The sequence below is a fragment of the Zingiber officinale genome, chromosome 6A, assembly GCF_018446385.1.
Source record: "Zingiber officinale cultivar Zhangliang chromosome 6A, Zo_v1.1, whole genome shotgun sequence".
Classification (NCBI taxonomy): Eukaryota; Viridiplantae; Streptophyta; class Magnoliopsida; order Zingiberales; family Zingiberaceae; genus Zingiber; species Zingiber officinale.
The window spans coordinates 126,643,423-126,653,533 of NC_055997.1; the positions used below are offsets into that span (position 1 = coordinate 126,643,423).

A 10,111-nucleotide genomic window follows, 5' to 3' on the forward strand; every position below is an offset into this window, starting at 1 on the left:
TACCAGTATTGATGTTTACCCACAGCTATTCCAATAAGTTAAATATCAATATATTTTAATATGTTAAAATATTAAAATATATTTTAATATCAGTACTTGGGATCCAACTACCAGTACTAATTATCCCAACTACCAATACTTGGGATCGGCCGGCTTAACAGGGAGCGATTTCAGTGTTGAATTAATCGTCGGAGCCAAACAAGGCCGCCGGTTGAGCTCGGTTGTCATTGGTGTATGATGGTCAGGGTTCAGGTGGCTAATGTTTGGTACAAGGATAAGGGTGGCGAGGGTTGGGAGGCCTGCTCTGGTTGCCTCGCCGACGATGTTGCTGTTGAAGAGAGCCTCCCTGCAATTCGGAATGACAGAGCTGGTGCTGTGAAGGCGCACCCGGCATCTCCCTCACGGCCTAGATGTCTAACCTCTGCTGGAGTGCCATACACAGATCCAGAAGAGCGCTTTCCCGCCAGTGGCTCTTTTCATTGTGCAAGTGAGATTGGTTGGATTAGTCCACTTTTCTGTAAGTTATATATTTATTTATGCAATTTTCTTAATTATCTCTACATCAGACAAATTTGATTAATTTAATTATTTATTTTTTTTTTAATGTACTGTATCAGCAACCATGGGATCCTGCCGACGACGGGATTCAGGGATGGTTGTTGGAGGTGGATCCGCGGATGGAGCCACTTGTTGGTGGTGTGTTTCTGTTGGTCTTGTGTTTGATTTCGTTAAAGTCGTTGGTACTCATGATTAGTGGGATCGGCAACAACAACAAAAAGTTTAATGTTTTATTGAATTGTATGCATTTCATATATAAAAAAGAAAATTTTAGAATATTTATTTTTTTTTAAAAATAATGTCGAAAGTCAATGTGTTGTAATCTAAAAGTCATTTTATTAATTTCTATGAAATTTTTATCAAATTCACCCCTCAAGATATTCAAATGAATCCCAACACTATGCCACACGAATATGATTCTCAACCACTATTAGAGGATGAAAGAAAAAAACTCAATGCCCATATATGTAACCCAAACAATGTGCATCTTGCCAAATAAAACTTCTAGCATTTTAAATTTGACTGAAATAAAATTAAATTGAGAAAACAAGCAAAAAAAAAAAAATAGTTTCAAAGTGAAGATATTAAAGCAAAGAAAATTTTGTTTTGCTTTATCCTTAGTTGTTTACAAACTCAAATTAGTGAATGGAAAGTCAAATGTGAAATTGAAGAACTATATAAGAAATACCTCTAAACTACAATAGTAAATATAATTTACAGGAGTTGTTCTTTTAATATTCATTCAGCTAAGGATCCTGCTTTACAAGTGAGTGTTTAGCCAGCACGCATACAAAAAACTTGGCAAAAAGTTATGAGACCAAGGAAAGCCGGCATCTAGTTTTATGTACAATATAGATATGTATATGTATCACCATTTTCCATATATTTTAGCTTAAATTTCTATCATTTTTCCTTCTTCCTCCTTGGTGGTGTTAGCATTGTTGATCATCCTTTCTTCACCAGTTTGAACTTCTTTTCTTCCCGAAAGATCAATTTGAAGTGGGAGCACCATTTCATCCTCGAATGGATCTATGACTATATGGTCCAACAGAGGTGGGATCCATGGTCTGAAGGCTTCCTGATAACTAAGGTTCTGCAAAAAAATATTCAAACACTAATTTTAACACTAACACCAGTTGTCGCACATGCTTGCAAGTAAAATTCAAAAGGTGAAACAATAGTAAGATGAAAATAAATGAGAAAGATCAAAATTAATTAAAGTATTGCATATTATACATAGAAGTTCATCAATCCTCCAGTATCAATCTTTCAAATTTTTCCCTTAACAATTCCACTGAAAACAAAATTCAACAAGTTATAATGTAAAGAGCAAAAAGGTAAAATAATTTATAACTATTAATTGACCTGACTCTCCATGTATTCAGAGATGTTATTTCTTATTAAAGTTGATGATAATCCAATTGAATAAACAAACCACACTCATTTCAGCCAGAAGGCTCACTTACATATTTGAGTTACATCTCTACGTGATGAATTAGTTAAAAGCACAATGAATCCTCATTTTTTTTAACAAAGAAAAACATCCATCCATACATATTGCCAATGATATAAAGCTTTGTTGCAGTTTTTAGACTATTCATGGCCTCATTTAGGAATTATTACTTTGCCTACGAAATTACTTGTTGCAATAGATACAGTTGCTTTGCATCAGCGCATCTTACCTAATGACATCGCATTCTTGTGGTTATTTATATCCATTATTGAAGAATCAAATAATTCACTTTCTAGATACAATATACAATGTTAGTCTTTCCTCAAAATGCTATTATTGGCCCCAAGTCCAGATAAAAATTAGGTCTTCAAAACCCAATGCTTAAAATGTCAAAACCTTAATGCATAGATCTCAATAGTATTTATCGCAAGACAAGGTTGTCACCTGAATAGATTTGGTAGATGTGATAATTAGCAAAAAAAAAAAAAAAACTTTAAAAACATAAAATGAGATGGGGGGACAAATATAGAACAATAAGTAACACAGATTTCAAAACTTTATATACTGAAAAAAGTTTATAAAAAAAAATAAAAAAAAGGTATTATATAAAATAACCATTATTAGGGTAGGACGTTGAAGTAAAAAAAAAGACTAAAGATATGTATTAGTACCAATGTTATAAATCAGATAATAAGAATCTAATGTTGTAGGTGCTTAGGCCCATATTAGATGATCCAATAAAATAAAAAGAGAATTTTAGAAGAACATTCATGGTATACATGACTAAAAAAACTTACAATTGAGTTCTTAAAGCACATGTATGGAAAAGGAAAAACATGTGAAGAATACAAAGATGTACATAGAAATTGAAGAAGGTTGTACAATTTTAGATTTTGCTAATTTTAAGATGTTTCATTAGCTACTAATACTTACTTTAAGAAGATAGAAGGTTGCACAATGCAAGTACAATGGATGAATAAAATATAACCTAAAATAATCAAGACCAGTAGTGTTTGATGATGATGGCGATGTAATCTGATACTATTTTTTATATTTAATTTTATAGGAGTGGATACACAATATGATACCATAATTAATTATATAAGAAACTAGTCTTTTATGATAAACAAATCATTCCCTAATGTCAATAGGGAGACCCCCTTAGCTATACAAGTATGCTATAAGTTCGCATGTCTATACTTTTTCAAGTTGTCCTACGAAATTTTAATTGACCATAAAATGAGTATATTCTAACTTATGAAAGTAAAAAAGACAAATGTGGGGAATCAAAGTTAAGAGGCCTATCAAAAAATTTAATTGACATGGTACGGACAGGGTTAGCCTAGCTTGATATCGAGACTATATAATTTCATACAGAGCATTACTATCTATATAGTTATTTTTATCACTCAGTACATCTATTACCCAAATAACATATTTCCTTTTCACCATCGTAGATCATATTGACACTTAGCATGAAATGTTTGCTCCCAAGCATGTCAAGATGAAATCAAATAACTTTTAATATAGTCCTAATCCACTTATCTTTTTTACTTTCAAATATAAGTCTATTGCAATTAAAATGTCATTTAAATAAAAATCTGAGAGCAACAAGTTACAAAATATTGCAAGCATCTCAAATGTACAGATACAAAACAGTAACATGCATCAAATAGGACTTCTTAAATTCAGGCACCTTTGAGAAAACATCTAGATTATATATCTTTTTTCTCTAACCTGGCTTCACCTTTATCTCCCACCAATGTGATGTTTGTCAATTGATTCCCTCTCATCCTTAGGAAGCATCGGATTGATTTGTTGGTTCTCCTTTATCTTGTTTCTGTGTTTTACAAGCCTGAATTCCTTTTAAATCTCTTATCGGTTAGTAAACTCACCAAAATTTTAAATCATCTCTAACATCCACTATTCCGTACCAAACAGTTTTATCTCATGTCTATTCCTGCTCCACTATTTGCTCCCAAGTCTACAAGTCTACAGAACAATTGCCAGCGTCACCACTAACTTTAGAACCAGCACAGTAAAAACCCGTAATGCATATTATAGATACTCCTAAAGACTTTCAACTCTTCCAGTATTGTTGTGGTACCAAATCTATCTCTTTTGATATGGATCTTCCTATTGCTCTCCAGAAAGGTAATCTCAAACGTGTTTCACATCCTCTTCCTTGTTATTTAGCATATGTGTCTGTCGCCCAAATATTCAGTTTTTATTTTTTCATTGATTTATCATTTCATTCCTAAGATTATTCCATAAGCTCTATCTTATCCGGATTACACGGTATTGCTGATAGGATAACTACCTTGCATTCCAATGACACTGGAGTTTATTCCTCTTCCTTCCGCAGTTGATAAGATTGAATTCTAATGATACACCAGAGTTTATTCCTCTTTCTCCCGATGAATTAATAGTTGACTACAAGTGGATATTTATTATGAAGACCTTGCCTAAGGTCATTGTGAATCAACTAAAAACCTGATCAGTAACTAAAGGTCTTAAATTTTTTGGGTTGATACCTTGATTCTTTTGTCTATTGGTGCTAAGACATGCAAATGGCATTACAAGTGAAACTTACCATTTAATTAACAATTTAAAAGTTACAATTTGTCACAAATGACATGCAAGATTTAATTACTCTTTTCATGGTTGTCAATCAAGAATGCAACTTGTAATATGCTGCTGAGGCTAAATTATCTATAATGTCAACAACAAACGTATAACACATTACAAGTGAAAAATATAACATAACTAATTAAAAAATAGCAATAGTTGATGATTGTCATAGCATCTTGAGTTTAAGAAACATATAGCCAATGGGGTGTAACGAGCATGAGGTATCATAGTAAAAATATCAGAATAAATCATGCATGACAAATTATAAGATTATATACTCAATTAATGAAAAGAAAGCATAACCTTCAACCAAAAGAAGAACCCACGGAGAAGCAAATCTTTTTTTCGGTCATCCATTGTAGATTCAATGCGCCTTGCAAGATCTAGATAAAGAATTAAGTATAAAAAATCCAAGTCTGCAGATATTGTTATCGAGAAATGCAATCCTAAACTATTTGAAGGAGGGAGTAGACTAATTGTAAACTATAATTCAAACTTGTACATTAAAATTGTGAAAAGTAGCAAATGATCAAGACGAGTATAAATGAATACATCATCTGATTTTAAGACTCTAGATATTCTAATCAAAGTGTGTCAAGCTAATTTGAAACAAAACATAAGAATTGTTATATATCTTGTTTAATAAGATCAAGTTAGTTTAAGTCAATCAATATCAATTGTCAATATATGGTAATAGAGATTATGAAAGCGTACCAAACCTGGATTGTGAAAATGGCAACATCTAAATATAAGTTATCTACAAGATTATAGCAAAACTCCAATAATTAGATGTCTATTATTCTTTACATGTCCTTGTAGTAAGGAATGATTATGGTTGAAGGAAGCTATGTGCGTAGCAAATATTAGGTTTTTAATTCCCTGTTGAGATCTAGGGTGTTCATCCTCTCAAGATATTTAAGATTTAAGTTATTGAGTCTCAGTATCTTCTTTTTGTTCATGACAAGAAGCACACATAAACATAAAAATAAAAAAAATCAACATATAAACAAATTTCAGCACTCACCAGGGTAATGATCAAGATATGAAGAACCCAATTTCTTACTTGAATAAGATACAGACTCGTCCCGCAAATGCTTGTATTTAACAACAGGCTTGCGAACATTAATTAGCAATTGCAGATTTTCATATTCCTTTTGATCGAACGGTTTGCTAAGAAGACTCAAAAGTTCAGTCCTGAACAATGATGGTTTATGCTGTAATATTTCCCTAAAATAGCTTTGATCTTCTGATTCCTGTGAAAAGTAGCATATAAAAATTCAAAAAACCTTTGTAATAGTGAAAGTACAATCTTTGATGTACCAAACAGACCAAAAAAACATGACAACAGTGCAGGCTACTTACTAAAGAATTGTCAAATGATGTTCCTTCCATCTGAATAAGACAAATAGCATCTTGTTCTTCCGACTCTTCAGTTTCAATAGCTTTAACTTCATCTTCTTCAGTTGGTTCTTTTTCTTTTTGTTGTCCTTCGACATCTTCATTTACCTTTGGCTCTTGTTCATACATAGTGACATTGTTTCTCCACTCAAGAACCATATTACCACCATATGCCTTAATGCTGTTCAGAAAAATCTGATAATCATTGTCGATGGAAGAATCTTGAACTTCACACCTGCTGAAGGATTCAACAGGAGAACGTCTCCTCTCACAGCCTTTCTTGGCCTCGTCCGCAGGATACCTTCGTCGTCGTTGGTGCTGCTTCTGGAGCGCCGGAAAGCTTGATTCCCGGACTTTCTCGTACTTGATGCGCAACGGCGGCCGCGGCCCACAACCACTGACAGGAATCTCCGCGACGTAGGAGTTGCCATCGACGCGAAGGTGCCGCAAGAAGAAGGCGTACTCAGAATCAGTCTCCTCCCAGTCGATGGCACAGCCGCCGTCGGACCCGGCGAATGATGTGGGAGGGCTGGATCGAGGACGGAGCTTCCTGTGAGAATCAAAAACAGCGGGGGATTCAGAATTTAGGGAACGGGGCGGCATCGTCTAGGTCTTTCTTGTTCGCCCAACGTACGGGAGAAAGGCTTTCTCCCGTGTAACAGCTGGCTCGGGAGCCGAAGAGACGGTCTTGGGCTAATTAATATATTAAAAATTTACCATGTAAAAAAATATAATTATACAAGGAAATTAGGATATTATTAATCCTAATGGTTTGATTTAAACCCTTTAATCCTAATGATTTTTTCACATTAATCCGCGTTGAATATTCTCGACAATAAAAATAATAATCTTCGCCTATTTATACCTCAACAACCCCTCTCCTTCTCTCGCTGAACTCCGGCGAGTGGTGCTGAAATCAAGCCGACGCGCGGTGTCGTTCTTCGGCCTCCTCCCTCTTTCACCTCTCTGCGCTGCCGTCCGTCTCTCCATGGCTTCTCTCTCTTGACATTGACTTGGACACGGTTTCGGCCGGCGAGGGATCGAGCAGCGGGTCTGCTCGGCCGTCCTCCTTGGCCCCTTCCACCTCCTCCAAGAAGCCGAAGAGGTTCGAGATTAAAAAGTGGAATGCTGTCTCCCTCAGGGCCTCGGGTATGTGCTCCGCTCACTTCGGATTAATTTCTTGATCTAGCATACTCGAGTCTCCTGGATCGATTTTATGGTTTCCCTTTTCCAGATATCGTGGTGCAATGTGCTCTTTGTAGGAACTACATCATGGATCTTTACGGGTTCTATTTGATTTTATGTTTTTTTTTCCGCAGCATTTGTTTTGCAATTTTTTTTAAAAATTTTGTGGGTTGATCAGTTGTTCATTACTTCACGTTGCTGGCTCTACGGTGCAGGCATTGAGTGCCAGGTTAATCAGGTTAATGCGAGTAGTGAAGAGTGCAGTGTCTTGGGGTATGCCTTTATCCTAATTCTAGCGTTTCTATTTGCTATTACGTTTTTGTTTCCGACGGACGTATATTTGTTATTTAGTTATTGAAAAAAAAATCAAGCTTGGTTTGACACAGTCTGCTTCTTAGTGCAAAAGTTGGCTTAGTGTTTTTCTGTTTTTATTGCAGAAATATACAACTCAAGAAGTAAGAAGTTCACCCTGATAGGGAATCATTATAATTTTTAGGTTTAATCATTTTTACATATCCCGAGAAAGGAGACCAGTTCACCAAGCTCTTCGATTGCACATTCAACTAAGAATTACTTTCCTTTATTTTTATATAGGATAAGTTGGATTCTCAAAAAAAATAAATTTCTTGTGGACAAGAGTCAGAAGGCACCTTATATATTGCATAGAGCTGAATGAAGGATTTTCTTTATTCGATCAGAAGTATTTTCTTTATTCAATGAAATTATTTTTAGGGAAAAAAATGTTGATTGTTGATGAGGCCACTAATCCAGCTAGTAATAGCCGTGTTTTGTATTTGTTGGAACTTCAATGACCCTTGTAAAATTTTAACATTCTTTTGAGCAATGTTAAGAGTCTCAACATGCAGGCTCATTTGATATATAAAGAAACATTGGCAAGTTTTTGTAGATTTTGATCTATAACTCCTGACAATACTTGATTCACTTGATTAACCATGGACCCCCAACTTCTCAAAATTTATTATATATATGCTTAGGAACATCCTTCTTTTTTCTTCCTCATTGGCAGATAACAGTGAGTGGGGGTTCCAGAGATATCAATACTAAAATAGATATTGCTGCATAATATTCCTCTGCAGTTTGGATTCTGCATTATGACCATCCAGGAAAAAAAAAGACTGTTTTCTGCTCGTTCTTGCAATATCTTATATCATGCCAAATTGCTATAGAATTATTGGTTACAAACTTTTCTTCATCGATGTAGTTCTTATTATCGCGTATTTTTTCCTCTCTTCTATTCAAACTTGGCTGCAAGACCATCATAGTTGTTCAATTGGAAACTTGGTTTTACTATGATACCACGAAATATTTGCTCCTGATCATAAATTTAAGCTTCTATTGATGCCTATCGTGATCTTCTATGGACGCTTCAAGAACTTAATTAATTAAAATAAGGGTGAATCAGCTAAAAAGTTTGGAACTTTTTTTTTCAATATATCCAAAGTTTTCCCTTAATTATTACAATATTATCTTATTGTTCATTGGACCTCTTGGATTTAGATAGTCTATATATTAAATCAAGTTAGAGTAATGTACAATGACCAATGCATGAATATAAATAGATGGATGGATGAATCAGTGAATAAATGTTTAATTTATCCTTAATACTCATGCTGCAAAAGGCGGGTTCCGCCGCCCAACGGCCCCCTACGCCTGCCCCATGGTATTGTTATCCTTAATACTCATATTCATATGTTAGGTGGTTGCAAGAAAGAATGATTCTATTGCAATAAGTTGGTATGGTTATTGTTAGTTGTTAACTAGTTGTTGTTAAAAAGGCCATAATATTAATAGAATGACTTAAAAAGCCTCCTGAATTAAAAAAAAAAAAAAAAACCAATTGAACTTAAATTAGCATAATGAATAACGGATGAATCAAGTAAGTACACTTAATTACAATCATAGTGGATTCATTTCTATCTGATAATCATAATAATATTCTTGTTTGTTTCTTATAAAGCAGACTAATCAGTTTTTTTCCGTCAGTTTAAAAGCAGTAGGTTTGCCAGAGAAAATCAAGCAAACTCCAGGATCTTCTTGCCTGCAGGAGCTGTCATGGATTATGGAGTTGTTAATATTCTGCACATTGCTGTTGATGCTTGTGCTTGAAAGAACCTCATTGTTCTCTTGTGATCTCTCCCTTTGAGTTTCATCCTCATCATGAATACTTTTACTCTGCTTATCAATTTCATGTATTGTCTCAAGGCAGCCTGCATTCTTTGACGTCTCATGCCCAATCAGCATGGATGCACCATTATTTTCACCTGCCAAGTTGACGATGTTTTGTGCATGTTGGCTTTCAGCTTCAACATTCAGCTTCTTGATCTGATTGCTTCCTTGCTCCTCATATCCATCCTTACCCGAGTCTTCTCCCATCTTTGTTTCAATATGATCCAGCCCTGAAGCATGTTCTTCCATTGATATATTTACCTTTGTTTCCTTCTTTGCCACCTCATTGGATGAAAAAGTTGGTCTCTCTGTGAATTCATTCAATTCCGGATCCAATTTCTTCTGGTCCTTTTTAATTGCTTCACCAACTTTTTCTGGGGCTTCATTTTTAGAACTGATGTCATCTGCAATTTCAACTTTTATAGTTGTATGCTCGTCATAGGCCAGTTTTGAATCTAGTCCTAGATCATTTTCTGCTTCTTTGGCTGGTGGGATTTCAGAGTTGTTTGCCTTACCGTGCAGCTCTGTAAATGTATCAGACTCTTCTTGTACTTGATCAGAAGGATGATCATTTGCTACTGACGATGTATATTCCATGGTTTCTTGTGCACTTCTTCAGTGTTTCTTTGAGATGGTTGAAGTTGTGGAGCGCCTTGAGATGGAGTTGGGGTAGAAGAAATTGTTGGAACTGAAGCTTCT

At 35.0% G+C, this 10,111-nt stretch overlaps 3 protein-coding genes and 1 long non-coding RNA gene across 4 annotated transcripts; 2 read left to right on the top strand and 2 right to left on the bottom strand.

Annotated features, from left to right (window-relative positions):
* Positions 1 to 166: 166 nt before the first annotated feature.
* Positions 167 to 791, top strand: LOC121994396. Its single transcript, XM_042548446.1, has 2 exons — positions 167 to 517; positions 618 to 791. The coding sequence occupies exons 1-2, from the start codon at positions 235 to 237 to the stop codon at positions 752 to 754; spliced, it is 420 nt and encodes a 139-aa protein (XP_042404380.1). The 5' UTR covers positions 167 to 234; the 3' UTR covers positions 755 to 791.
* Positions 792 to 1,220: 429 nt separating this feature from the next.
* Positions 1,221 to 6,725, bottom strand: LOC121997975. The gene is made up of 4 exons (XM_042552678.1): positions 6,005 to 6,725; positions 5,667 to 5,895; positions 4,946 to 5,025; positions 1,221 to 1,651 (listed from the first exon to the last, which is right to left on the bottom strand). Exons 1-4 carry the CDS (start codon positions 6,641 to 6,643, stop codon positions 1,451 to 1,453), a joined length of 1,149 nt encoding a protein of 382 aa, XP_042408612.1. The 5' UTR covers positions 6,644 to 6,725; the 3' UTR covers positions 1,221 to 1,450.
* A 143-nt stretch (positions 6,726 to 6,868) lies between these two features.
* LOC121997979 lies at positions 6,869 to 7,856 on the top strand. Its single transcript, XR_006116405.1, has 2 exons — positions 6,869 to 7,189; positions 7,275 to 7,856. It is a non-coding gene; the product is annotated as an uncharacterized LOC121997979 (long non-coding RNA).
* A 1,355-nt stretch (positions 7,857 to 9,211) lies between these two features.
* Positions 9,212 to 10,009, bottom strand: LOC121995300. Its single transcript, XM_042549076.1, has one exon. It carries the CDS (start codon positions 10,007 to 10,009, stop codon positions 9,212 to 9,214), a length of 798 nt encoding a protein of 265 aa, XP_042405010.1.
* Between the last annotated feature and the right edge of the window lie 102 nt (positions 10,010 to 10,111).

Coding starts and splice junctions, on each gene's coding strand:
- LOC121994396 (XM_042548446.1), top strand. CDS start 235: ATGATGGTCAGGGTTCAGGTGGCTAATGTTTGGTACAAGGATAAGGGT. Junction 518..617: donor TTGGATTAGTCCACTTTTCT/GTAAGTTATATA, acceptor GTACTGTATCAG/CAACCATGGGATCCTGCCGA.
- LOC121997975 (XM_042552678.1), bottom strand. CDS start 6,643: ATGCCGCCCCGTTCCCTAAATTCTGAATCCCCCGCTGTTTTTGATTCT. Junction 5,896..6,004: donor CATCATTTGACAATTCTTTA/GTAAGTAGCCTG, acceptor TACTTTTCACAG/GAATCAGAAGATCAAAGCTA. Junction 1,652..4,945: donor GGTTCTTCTTTTGGTTGAAG/GTTATGCTTTCT, acceptor ATTTTTTTGCAG/AACCTTAGTTATCAGGAAGC.
- LOC121995300 (XM_042549076.1), bottom strand. CDS start 10,009: ATGGAATATACATCGTCAGTAGCAAATGATCATCCTTCTGATCAAGTA.